At 43.7% G+C, this 13,823-nt stretch overlaps 1 protein-coding gene across 1 annotated transcript in view; it reads right to left on the bottom strand.

The window, feature by feature from the left end:
* POLR3B (RNA polymerase III subunit B) overlaps positions 1-13,823 on the bottom strand; it is a 1,027,565-nt gene that overhangs the window by 448,497 nt on the left and 565,245 nt on the right. Inside the window, exon 16 of the mRNA XM_086921773.1 lies at positions 11,850-12,003. Within this exon, the coding sequence (XP_086777899.1) occupies positions 11,850-12,003 (154 nt within the window). The remainder of the gene's footprint in view (positions 1-11,849; positions 12,004-13,823) is intronic.

Genomic DNA, 13,823 nt, shown 5'->3' with positions numbered 1-13,823 from the left:
CAAGAAACTTGGCTAGTGGAGTGTGATATATTCTTAGAAGGTTACAAAAGCTTCTTTGTGCCTGCGGAACCGTCACGTAGTGGTAGAGCCACAGGGGGCTTGGTCGTGTATATTGACTTAGCCCTGCTTTGTGTAGTTAAAACAATAACCACACATAACAACGACATCCAAGCAGTGACCATAAAAAGAGGGAATGAAATGGCGTCCTTGATTAACTTTTATAACGCTGTAAATTTCAGAGGGGAATGTAGGATTGTTGATTTGGGTGATTTCATTAGGCACCATTGAGAAAGTTTCTCCCATCGGATCCTTATCACGGGGTACTTTAACGTGCACCCATGTGGGGACCCCATGAGTACCGCAATGGGAATATTGGGTTGTCATAGAATGGGAGGCCTTCACTTTGAACATTCTGGCCGGGGAGATATAATGAATCAGCTATTAAATGAATTTGATCTAATCTCTGCTATGTCCCTGGTCGATGCTTGCAGTTGCCAACCAGTTCCTACATTTAAAGGGCATTCGGGGGGGCTTCTTCATCGACCACATCCTGCTCTCCAACGGCCTACAATCAATTATATCTGGCTTTAAAATTCAGGAAACCATATATAGCAACCATAATCCTGTCTGCATTTCATTGGTTGGCAATCTTTTAAATCTTCGCGAAAAGTTCCCAAATTGCGGTGTTCTGAAATGCTCAGACGGTAGACGACTTTTAAAATGGTCCAAGGTGAACTCGGACACAATTATGATAAGATCTCTAAAACATGTGCCCCAGAGTTATCATTACGTGTATCCCCTGCGTCCTTCCCGCTAGATATTCTTTCTGCATTTGACGGGATCGTCTCAAAAGTAGGCGACATGTTAACTATACCATCTTCGGACCCTTGTTGTAGGGACCCCAAATGGTTTGACCATTCCTGTTCAAAGGTAGGCTATGAGCTAGAGGTGGCTCTGAAAACTATTCCCAGAGACCCCATACTGATTAGGTCGCTGCGGCTATCCTATAAAAAGGCCTTGGTTAAGCGCAAGGCAGAAATAAAGGACAACATTCGGCAAGATTTGTTAGACCCTTATACCCTCGGTAACAGTGAACGATTTTGGGGTATTATTAATAAACCTCTGTTTGACGTGGTAGGGGCCAATTCAATCGGCACCAACATCCCCGAAGATGAGTGGGTATCCCATTTTAGTCGCATTTTTAACAGTAATACTCCGCAGCCAGAAGTGGCTAGAGGGGAACGAAGTGTAACTCCCCCACTTTCTACTATTAATGAGGTTAAGAAAGGCATCTTGGGGTTATCTTGTAATAAAGCTCCAGGTCAAGATGGTATGCCCCCGGATTTATTCAAATCGAAAGAATGCCTCTGGGCGCCGGTTCTTACCGTCGTGCTTAACATAGCAGCTGAGCATGGCTGCCCTAGGTCCTGGGGTACATCCACGATAGTGCCAGTATTTAAGAAAGGTGACCGTAATAGCACTACCTGTTACAGGACTATCTCTCTCATTGACTCTGTGGTCAAAGTAGTGGGATGGGTAATCCTGAATAGACTGGACAACCTGGGCCAATAAACACAGGGTCATCTCTAAAATCCAATATGGGTTCCGGCCTGGCCACTCCACAGTAGCACAGTGCCTCAATCTGTACATGGTCCTGGGGAAGTATACTTCGGCCAGGCAGGGTGCCATCTACATGGCGTTCATGGACCTCTCCTCTGCGTTTGACTGTGTCAACCGGGGGAACTTTGGGAAGCCATGGGCGCCATGGGGGTGGAGCCTAATCTGGTAAACTTCCTGAGGGACATGCATCAGGATACTAAGGCCAATGTGAGGTACTCGCAAGATCTAAGGGTGTCCGGGGACTTTAGTGTCTACAGGGGTGTTAGGCAGGGCTGTATTTTAGCCCCCTTTCTTTTTAACTTATATATCAATAATCTGGAGGAGTTCTTACTAAATACTGGTGCTGATTATCCCTATGTTGGTCGTAAGGGTTTGCCTGTTTTATTGTATGCGGACGACACCGTCCTCCTGGCTAGGACCGCAAGAGGCCTACAAACCCAATTAAATGCTTTTTATAATTTCATGGATGCCCGCAACTTATCTATTAACAACACCAAATCATACATAATGCAGGTGGGGCAGCAGAACAATAAGCCATATCCATTCAGGGTTAACACGGAGCGGGTCCCCATAACCAGAACTTTGTCTTACTTTGAGTCCTGTTCAATGACCAGTTAAAATGGGGACCATTAATTCAAAGGAAAAGGGGCGAGATAACCCGGGCAAACGCTGCTATATTTAATTTTGCCAGGAAAATGGACAAACGACCTATTGCCGCACTTTTAAAGATTTACCAGGCAAAGAGCGTGGCTATAGGGAGTTACGGTAGCGAACTCTGGAGGTACGCGGCAGCTAATGATATTGTGGTGGCAGAAAACATCTTTCTGAAGCAACTGTTGGGGGTACCAAAGGGGAATTCCAACGTAATAGTGCATGATGAAACTGGCACACCATTCATTAGTGATACTTTAAGCACTACAGCCACTAATCTTCTGGTTAAAATGTTGGCTAAACAAAGACTTGATCTTAAACCATCGACTCCTTGGGGAAGTACTATTTCTAGACAACATGTTCAAAGTTCCGTGGCTAAAATATTTAAAAGACTGTTTTTCTTCAGTAGGGCGCCCAGAACGCTTCTCAAATCCTGACTCAATTAGACTCGCTGATGTAGAGTCTGTGAGGAAAATGTTCTCTTTGTTACTACAAATAATCGGGAAGAGGTGGAATTAACTAAACCCAGTGTTCGAAACCATGCTATGCTGAAAACTACACCCTCATCTATCCTGGCCCATGTTGAGCTTTGAGCGGCCCTTGTTAATTAGGTTTCGTCTGAATAATTATCACCTCCTGTTAACTGTTCCTAGGGGTTCTCACCAAGGCCAAGTGCTACCATCCTGCGGCTGCGACAATGAGTCTCTGCAGGACCTGGTGCACTTTTTATTTATCTGTCCATTTTACAATTTACCACGTAGGTTCTATTTAAAGCCACTCCTAAAAAAACTGAACTTTACTCAGGTCAGACCAGCCCTTTACTATTTGCAATTGTTAAACCCTGAAAGTACTTTATTCCTGACTGGTTTTTTAAAATCTGCCATAAGACTTAGAAACAGTAGGGAAAGTTAACTGTATACGTACTGCTGCTATTTTCTCTTTCATACCTGCTCATCTGTGATTGGTATTATTAATATATATATATTGTACTATCTGGGTATTTTATGCTTGTATACCATGTTTTTACAATGTAATATTTATTATTGGACAATGTGCTTTTATGGGTTTTTTTCTGCTTGAAAAACCGAATGAAGATTTTTGAAATTGAAATTGACTACCCACCCCAAAGTATAATCACAAACCTTGCCAGGGTGACCCTCAAAGTCACTAAATGAACCTGAGCCTAACCCCCCTGGTCGCTATTGACCAGAGCAGATTGACTTAAACTTAGGGAAATGCGTAACATTTTTCTGCAGTACCAAAACAGTAATAAAGCTGAAATGCAACACCATAAAAATCCCAAACTGAATTAGAAAACGAGAGTAAAATGTATTATACAAAATTACACCAAAATGACAAACATCCAATAAAGGGAACTGGAGATCAGAAATGTTAAAGGTTTACGCATAATAGCACCAAAAAACATAAAGGGCAATGATGGTCAATGGTCACAGTAAACCATGATCTAGGCACAATTTGATGCTTACCGTGATGGAGTGAGGGTCAGATACACCAACTAGGATTGTTGTGGTCAAAGATTTTACCTCCGTGACAGGACCTCAGGGGAGGCACTTAGAGACTCACAGGGTGGCAGGCAGATTCCAACAGAAGGGTCCATATCAGGTACAGTTGCCACTGGTCAGCTGAGCGGTTGCAGGAAAAGGCATCTTGTAACTTGTTTTGTCCCTCTAGCTTTATGCAGAGGTCAGCCGTATGGCTCTGGGAGTCCACGGCTTTGTCTGGGTAGAAGGGAGAGGCGGTCCTGTCCTTCAGGGCTCTTCTCAGTTTACAGACAGCAGGTTTAGTCCTCTTCCGATCTTCCTCAGGTTCAGGAGTGCTATGAAGTGGGTACCTGAAGGTGCCACATTTATGTCTAACACAAGCTAGTGGTAGGGAATGACTCCTGGGCACACCCTAACTGATGGGGTAAATGTTCCCATGGCCAGACCTACCTACTTTGGGCATTTTCAAGTTGGTGAAAGTCTTCGGTCACACTAAACCTGGGCTCTGAGGGCTAGGGTGGGTGGGGTGAGGGGGGGGGGGTGTCTGTGGCCCCTCATCCAACACAAAAATCCAGTTCGGGCTGTCATTGTAGCCACAATAAACCTCAAGGCATATGTCTGGTAGAACAAAGCAAGGTTTTCCAGCAAATGGACAGTGGATACACAAGAACTGCTTTGTTATCCAGTTTTTCATCCTTTCATGTTCAGCCCATAGTGTTTATATGTAAAAATACTGCGAACCTGTTAGCCAGGATTTGACAACTATCAGGATTTGACACTGACATGTTAAGAAAAGAAAAGAGGCCAACTGTTATTGGAGCCTGCCTAGTTGAGGGGACAAAGGAAGCACCCTACCCCGGTGCCAGGTAACATTTGCCGATAACAGGGGATGTTTCTTTGAAGTTAATACAGTTCCTGGGCGCAGCACCACTGGTCAGCCTGTCAAGTGAACAACACTTCCCCACATCCAGGCATTTGTTTTCGGTCTGGGAGCAGTCTTCACACATCTTCGAATGTTAATTACCGGCTGGCAGAAGTGGGAAAGCAAATATAAATGTAGCCTCTATGAACTTCAGGCAGAGAAAAGGTAACTTTCCAAAGGTTATGTTTCTATAACATTTATTAAAAATCTGAATTCACCATCGAATTGGATTTTTAATAACTACTAAAATACTTGTTTCATTATTTTTCTAGCTAGTTCCATTCCAGAGATACAGAATAGGAGTTTTAATCTATTTCCTGGTTTCCTACATAGAGCTGCTAGGCTTGCCATTGTGGAAAATAGCTTACTGGTGCTAGTCACTGTCAGAACATCTTAACATTAAATTTCTACATGTCATGCACTCTGCCTTGTGGGTGGATAATTAATTTTTAAAACAGAGTTTCTGACTAGTCAAAAGGGTTTATTTTGAGAGGTTAAGGTGTATTTTGTTTTCACTGCTACAGTCAGGCTACACTGGTAGGCCTGAAACCAAGTCATGTTTGATATGTCACTGTTGTTGATGGCACAATAAAGTACTGTAGTCCACTGGTGGCATTTAACTTTAATGGCCTGGGTACTCTTTGCACCATATACTAGGGACTTATATGCAAGTTAAATATGCTGGTCAGCTGTATATTAATTTCATCATGTTGAAATGAGGAGAACAGACACTTTACAACTGGTTAGCAGCAGTGAAGTGCACATAGTTCTACAGCTAACAAAACAGTCAAGGCCAACATCTGCTGGTACACCACACACAATACAGTAATTACCACACATTTCCTTAAATCCCATCTTAAATGCTGTGCATTTAGAAAGGTTTCCCTCTCTATTTGGGACCACTAACAATTCCTGAAGTAGAGAATAGTCATTTTTCTCTTCACAGGAAGAAGACTCCTACACCGGAAAAAGATTTGGAAATAGTGTCTTCAAGGATATTTCAATGTTGTCATCAGTCATGGGATCTTGATAAATGCTGTTAACATTAAACAATCTCCAGCTCACTGGCTGAGAAGTGCTGGGGTTATAATTGTTTAAAAAGGTATCCTGTCAGACTTGCAAAGTACTGACCAATCAGCTTCCAGGATGTAATATCTAAACTACTCATCAAAGTATATCTCACAAGACTGGCATTCTTTCTAGAGGAAAGGAATGTCATCTCTAGGGTACACATTGCCTTTCAGGAAGGAAAGTCTAACATCAATCAATCAATCAATCAATCAATCAATCAATCAATCACTTAATGAAAGGCATACAGATCCAGAAATGTTTCTTAATTTCTTGTCTTTTCTGCCACCTGAATAGCATTCTACAGAGTCAGCAAGCACAGACTTTATCAAGGGCTGCTTTAGGTAAGTATAGACATTGGCCTTATTGCATAATACATTTTACTTTGTCATGTAACTCAAACCTTAGCATTTATTTTGAAGATTTGAATAGCACAGGAAAGTGAACAAATTTGACCCTATGTGCATTGTCAGACATTTAGTTTATCTGGAATAGTTGTAATATATATTAATATATTGGGGCCCGGCGGCAGTCGTCTTTAAAGTAAGCATTAGGAACTATGTCAGTTTTGGTATATTGGAACTAAAACCGGAAGGGAAAAAATAGGACTATTCTGCGACATCCAAAATATTCATTCATAGTCACAAGCTTTCACACTCTTAGCTGGCTGTTTTGGTTCAACAGGAGCTGAACCCATTCATAAACATAATTTCTGTGAGATATTAGACTCAAGAACATGCTCTACCCTGCAAACACTGCCATATGGAACTGAGTTACTTAGAATGCAATTTGCACAATTGTGGAAGTAGGGTTCTTCAATGTAGTATTTTGTTGATTGTCTTCATTTAGGAGCTGAACACAGAGTCTAGAAGTCTGCAACAAAGCCATCCCTACTTTGAATATGCTTTTTTCTTGGGAGTTGAGGGAGAGTCATTTGGCTAGTCGGGAGGGATAACAGACAATTGGTCCTTTAATTCTGGGAAACTGGTCGTATTTTTCAGTAATTCTTTCTTTGCGGTGCCTAATTGAAATGAAATAGAAGTGAACAATAGGAAATGCAACAGATTGTGGTCTGGCAACATAACCAATTTCTGTTTCCTAGGATACAGTGATCATGGGGAGGGGTGTGATGGTAGAGGCGTCTAGCAGTGTTGTTCTACACTTTGTCAAAGTATTTAAGTGCTATTGGAACTGCATTTAAATCCCTTTCCTTGAAATGTCTTTTAGAAAAAGAATTTTGGCAACTAACCTGTACTTTCTGTCTAGCCTTATGTGGGTTTTAAAGAAGGGGTTGATAGTAATTGTTTTCTGAATATCCAGAACGGATCCTTGTCCTTTATCAACATGATTTCATAGCTATCCTTAAAGTCCTACAACCTAGAAACTATTGCTTATATTCTCACATTTTGTTCAGAGTACATATAATTTCACAAGAAAGACACTTTGAAAAGGCTGCCAAGCTTACATCGAAATTATGCTATGAAAACTGACTTTCTTTCTCAAGAATTCAATAAGTCATGAACCTGTAAAACCTGGTTCACCAGATAAATTAGGTGATCAGCGATATTGAGTACTTTAATTGTTAAAACCATTTGTTTAACCCACCACGAAAAGAGGTCCATGTAGCTCCAAGTAGGAGATCACGAGGAAATGACTTCCATCTTGCACACTGTTTCCAGGACATCCTTTAAGTCCTCTTGACTAACAAAGCTTTGACCTTAATGCTCTACAGTTGTAGTTCATGTAGTCCAACATAAGGTCTAAAGTACACACATGCCTTCATACAAATATAGAAGACAGTATAGCACAGCACCTTTCAGTTGTCTTTTCTAGGTCAGCTAAGTGTTTTGTACCTTCTAAGAGTTGCCTATAAGCTGATCTATTCCATGCAGAGGGTTCTTGGGTTTACAAGCACTGCCATGATTCATGCAAAGCTACTCTCACACTTTAATAGAAACCACAGTTCCCATTGTCACTATCCTTTCTGGAGGTTTCTGAGCACAAACAACGGAACATATGAGGATGATACCGGCTCCTGGCTTAAGATCTCAGATGGGAATTCAAACTCACCATTAAATATTTCAGCTGGGAGTTTGAGATTCCAATCCTCATTAAATATCTGAGTTAAGGCCTGAGGGGCACCAAAGACAACCTACCATTAAAGGTGAGTATTGACTTGCTAACCAAGGAATTGAAAACCCTTATTGAGCTTGATAGAACAGCAAAACACTCCCAGCCTTTGAATCCTAATGCAGGGAGCAGGAAGAGAATCCAAATCATGCCCTTTTCAAATGAACACAGCAATAACTTTATGTCTAAGCTGATAAAGGCAATCTGCCAACCTTGACTGATAGCTTATTCTCCCCACCTTCGAGAACGTAATCACACTACATCGAACGCAACAACAGGGTTATAACAAAACATTTAAAACACTACCATATTACAACCACAACATTGTCAAAGTAAGTTTGCAACATATTTTTATTTATTTTATCTGCAATTTTATTATTTCCATCACTTAAATGTTATTTCGTTTAATTTTTATACTTAATGTAACCATTATAGTTACTAAACTGTGTGAGAAGGTGGCTTGGTATATGGTGTTCACTTATGTAAGTGGGTAACTTGCTCTAATCCAGAAAACCCTTATAGTGATTTCAGTGGTATTGGTGTGTTAGCTGTGGAGAGCAGCCTTAGTCCAGAAGGACTGTAAAGCAGCTTGTTTTACCAGATCATCATCTGATAGGTATAGATTTAGTGATAAAGAACCACACAGTGTATTTATAAAAAATATGTATTTACTATAAGGCACTCACTAACAAATACAGATATGAATGAATTAATCAAATCATTTTGTAAAGCGAGCAATACCCGAAGGTGTCTTAGCGCTAGGCGAATCAAGGACGGAAGAGGGACGTAGGCCAAAAATAAATCAGCTAACACTTGCTCTAAGCAGGCAGACACAGCCAGGTCTTTATCTGCTTTCTGAACAGCTGTAGGCTGTGTTGGGTTCGGAGGACCAGAGGGATTGAATTCCATAACTTTCCCCCCTGGAATGCCAGTGTCCTACCACCCCATTTTGCCTGATTTATTCTGGGAATCTGAAACTTCTGCTCCATGCTAGATCTAAGCGTTCTACTGGGTGTATATCATGTAAATAGCTCCTGGAAATAGAGGGGGCTAGTACTGTGAAGCGCCTTGTGCATTAAGCACAATATTTTAAAAGAAGTTCTCCTCTCTACTGGGAGCCAGTGAAGGCCATGTAGTAGATGTGACACCCGTTTAAACTGGAGGATGTTCAAGAATGTTCTGCCCCCCACATTTTGAAGAGAGTGCAATTTTTTTTATCAGGTATTTCGAGGTACCGAGATGAAGCGCATTGCAGTAGTCTAGCTTGGACCTATTGAGGGCCAACGTTACTGCCTTCTGGAGATATGTGCATTGTATTTATCTCCTAGCCAGAGATATATACAATGCACATGACACTTTGCAATAGAAACAGGTAAGTAGCACGAAATACACAGTGGTCACCAGGGGAGAGCTAACCATATAGTAAAATAGTGGTATGCGAACCACGACTCATGTCAAGACTATACCTAGAAGACGTAGAAGTGCGGAGGAACCTACCAAGGCAAATAACCAGGACCCCCACGGAAGCTGTGTGCAGAGTGGGAACACAACAGCGGAATCAATGCAAGTCAATGGGTAAGTCGCTGTTGCAATTTTAAATAAGGACCCTTCCCAGTGGATCCTGAAGAAACCCCTTAGGAAGGCAGAAGGTTGGAGAGCTTCCCCACCCGTGGACACCTTAGGAACCAGGATACCTACACCAGGAAAGCCAGGTGCATAGGTGTGAAGTGGCATTGGAAACCTCAGTCGCACCCAATCGAGGACATCAGGAAGCTGGAGAAGGTGGAATTGTCCGGTGGAACCCAAAGGTGGATTCAAGATGTGAATAACCTGTAAGCAGAGGGGACAGAGTCTATGTCACTCAGGAGTGACCAGGAGGAACAGAAGACGAATGCCCATCAATATCAAGTTTGCAGGGAAGCAGACGGTGACCTTGAAACTGCAGCTGTGCGGACCAGGAGACTCTGTGGATGACCAGGAGCCGGATACAAGCTTTCCCATGTTGGATGTCGAGAGTTGCAGGGTCGGTGTCCGTCGGGAGCACCAACAAGCCTTGGAAACTGCAACCAGCATGGAAGTTAAAAAAGGTGCAATCTCGGGACCAGCAAGGTCCAGGAGACTCACCATAACCAGGTTGTCAAGGCAGGCCCAGAGCAATCAGGGGAGCCCAAGGAATTCAAAGATGACTCTCAAGAGGACCCACAGACCAGAGGCACTGGAGTTGCGAGAGAACCTCGAGCAGCTCACCAAAGATGCAAGCCCATGGTGCAAGTGATGTGGTGAGGACGAAGATCTTGATCACTGAGATGCTTGAGGTTGGGGCTACTTGGAGCCTGAAGATCTTGGTGGAGAGAAACCAACAAGCCTTTCCAACTGCAAGTTGAGAGGGTGCACAGGGGTTCGGTTCCTGCGGCTCCGACGAGAGATACTGGCCTCAAACTTGGTGAGAGAACAGGGCAGACCTCGAGGGATGTGAAGAACCACCACCTGTGTTGCTGAGCCTTTCGGAGTCTGTGGGAGCCCAGGATGAGCAGACCGGTCAGCTTAGTTGGGGTGTCTGCAAATGTAGGGAAGTGACTCCTTCACTTCAGGGGAGATTCCGCTTGGTGTCTTGGATGCCCACAGGACTTGAAATGTTCCTGAATGGCGCACAGGCATGGACGTTGCAGTAGACAAGCATGGGGTGACAAAATCAGGAGCAGAAAGAATCTTCCTAGTTGCAGCCGTGATGCCCAGAGCGAAGTCCAGAGTGCCCATACAGTTGCAGAAGTGGTGTCTGAAATGTATTTTGTCCCATGACGAATCCAGGGACACACCCTCAGGTGAGCCCTTAAATACCCTAAGGAAAGGGTTAGGTACCTCCCTAAGGAGGGGCTGGACAAGGGGGAGAATACTCCCGTCCTTTGTTCATTTTCATGCAAGAGCAGGAGCAAACGGCTCCCTGAACTGGTTTGAACTGGTCTATACATGGACGCCACCAAGTATGCCCTTCACGCAGACCATGTGGCGCTGGCAAGCACCCTCACCCTGCCCCAATGCACCAAACCCTGTCTGGGAGGTGGTCACACCTCCCAGTGACAGGATACCTATTGTTCTGCCTTCCCCTGCCCCAGCTCAGTAGCAGGAGTGCAGAAACGGGTCTCTGGCTGGCAGCAGCCCTAGCTTGATGTCCGGGTCTGGAAGACTGGTACAGGGAGCACCGAGGGCATCCCAAAGGAGCTTTACGGTGCATGGAATCATACCTCCCACACAATTTACAGTGTGGAGGTATTATTCCAATATGTTTGATACCAAACATGATAGGATTCGTTACAGCCAGTTTTGAGATGGTCATCACGTATTGACACGGTGCTCCTCTATATTTCATATGGCTATCTCCCTTACAATCCGGGAGAATGGACTCCATAAGCTATAGGGGTGTCCTGCTCATGCAGGGGCACCCTCACACTTAGAAACACACACCCTGCCTTCAGGATTGTAAGGCCTGCCTTAGGGGTTACTTTTAGATTTTAAGTGCAGTGACCCTAGATTTAGGTAAACCTATATCTTTCCTAAAGTGGTGTTAGCACCAACTTACACAGGCTGCAATGGCAGGTGGTATAATACATGCTTCAGCCCATGGTGGACCCTGGTGTACCTATGCCCTGGCTACCTTAGTACCATATACTAGGGACTGATAAGGTTACACCAGTGTCCAATCTCACTTGGACCTGATTAGCAGGGTCTCAGACTAGTCAGAAACAGCATTACATTAAGCAAAAAGTGGGGGTAACTATAAAAGCAGATCCTACTTTCCTACATACTGTTTTGCACTGAATGTAATTGTTTTAGTTATATTTCCCAAGTTTGCTAATGTTGTGGGGATGCATAGTCTATACTGAGAAGAAAGCCAATAATGCATTTGATTAGTTATCAAATCCTTAAAAACTGTGATACCAATACAAATTATAATGTACCTGCATAATCTTCCACCATCTGAGGAAATATAAACACATCTATCAGCAAGGTTTGTTGAGATGGAGACAAACTCATTGATGTATCCCGCTCTTCGCATTAGTCGAAATGTGTTGACTAGTTTACGATGGTCTCGAATTACACCAAGAATGTTACCTAATGAAATTAGGAAAAACACAATTGAAATAATCAGTCTTTATTTCGACAAAAATCTTTTATTTTATACTATTTCTCCATTTTCCAAGCATTCTAGATCTAGATTTGTATTTTATTCTCTTTCAGTTCAGTTCAGTCTTTAGATTTCGGAATATTAAAAGCTATTACCCCACATTTAGAATCGCCCATTTAAATATGGATATCGCAAGCTGTAGTTTTTACCAGGAACCCATGTGAGAGTGCCACATTTCTGAATTGAACATAATGAACAGAAGCGCATATTTCCCCCAGTTCAAAGTCGCCAAACTTGAAATATTACGTTTTTCTGCCATTTGTTTGACAAAATATATGTTGAGAAAACAATGCAAAATGTGCATTAGGAACCCTCATTTTGACTACACAGGTCCACAAAAAGCCAATATGTCCCGCCTACGCACGAGCTATTGGCTTTGTCAATGTGTTTTAGCCATGTTGTATATAAGCATGGCTGCTGTTCAGCATGGCAGTTAGTGGCATAGAGGTGAATGGTGTGGAGTGTCAGACTGGAGGGGTGAAGAGTGGAGTTTTGTGCAGTGTTGTAGAGTGGAATGGTGTAGGGTGGAGAAGAGTGGTGAAGGGTGATGTAAAGTGTTAAGAGTGCCGTAGAGTAGAGTGGAGTGGAGTGGAGTGGCGTTGGGTGGCATGTAGTGGTATGATGTAAAGTGGAGTAGTGTGACGTGGAGAGGAGTGGCATTTAGTGAAATGACTTAGAGTGAGTAAATTGGCTTACAGGAAGCTATGTAGAGTGGAGGGGAGTGCTGTAGAGTGGAGTGGAGTTTCCTAGAGTGGAGGGGGATACAGTGTTGTAGAGTGGCGGGGCATAGAGTGGCGTACAGTGGAGTGAGTAGAGTGGAGAAGTGTGTCGTACAGTAGAGTGCAATAAAGTGTCATAGAGGGCGTTATGTAGACTGGAGGAGATTGGAGTGGAGTGGCGAGGAGTGGCGTATAGTGGAGTGGCTTGTTGTGCCAGAGTGGAGTGGCACAGTGGAGTGGAATAGCACAGTGGAGTGGAGTTGCAGAGGGGAGTAGAGCGGTGTGGAGCAGAGTGAACGAAGTGTTGTAGAGGGTCGTAGAGTGTAAAGGAGGGTCGTAGAGTGGAGAGGAGGGTCGTAGAGTGGAGAGGAGGGTCGTGGAGAGGAAAGTCATAGAGTGGAGAGGAGGGTCGTGGAGTGGAGAAGAGGGTCGTGGAGTGGAGAGGAGGGTCGTTGAGTGGAGAGGAGGGTCGTGGAGAGGAGGGTTGTAGAGTGGAGAGGAGTATCTTAGAGTGGCGTGGAGTGGAGGGGCAAATAATGGATGGGCATAGAGGGGAGTAAAGTCTTGTAAAGTGGAGTGCCGTTCAGTAGAGTGGCGCATATTGGAGTGGCGTAAAGGAGAGTGGAGTAAAGTGTTGAGAGTGGACTGGTGTGAAGTGGCGTGGAGTGTCGTTGAACGTCAGAGTGTCATGGAGTTGTCTAGAGAGGAGTAAAGTTGTAGAGTGGAGTGGCGTACAGTGGAGAGGAGTAAAATGTTGTTCATTGGAGTGGTGTAGAGAGTATGGGGGTATAGCTGAGTGGTGTAGAGTGGAGGGGCGCAGAGTGTCTTATAGTGGAATCACATAGAGTGTCTTACAGTGAAGTGGCATAGAGTGGACTAGTGTGGCCTAGAGTTAAGTGGCATGGAGTAGTGTTTCGTGTTGTAGAGCAGAGTGGAGCAGAGCCTAGCCTCGTAGAGCCAAATGGAGGGTTGTACAGTGGAGTGGGGTAGAGCGGAGTAGAGTGGCACAGAGAGGAGTAGGATAGAAA

The sequence above is a fragment of the Lissotriton vulgaris genome, chromosome 1_1, assembly GCF_964263255.1.
Source record: "Lissotriton vulgaris chromosome 1_1, aLisVul1.2, whole genome shotgun sequence".
Lineage (NCBI taxonomy): Eukaryota > Metazoa > Chordata > Amphibia > Caudata > Salamandridae > Lissotriton > Lissotriton vulgaris.
Note: the sequence above shows the minus strand (reverse complement) of the source record. Positions and strands in the feature narration are given on the sequence as shown.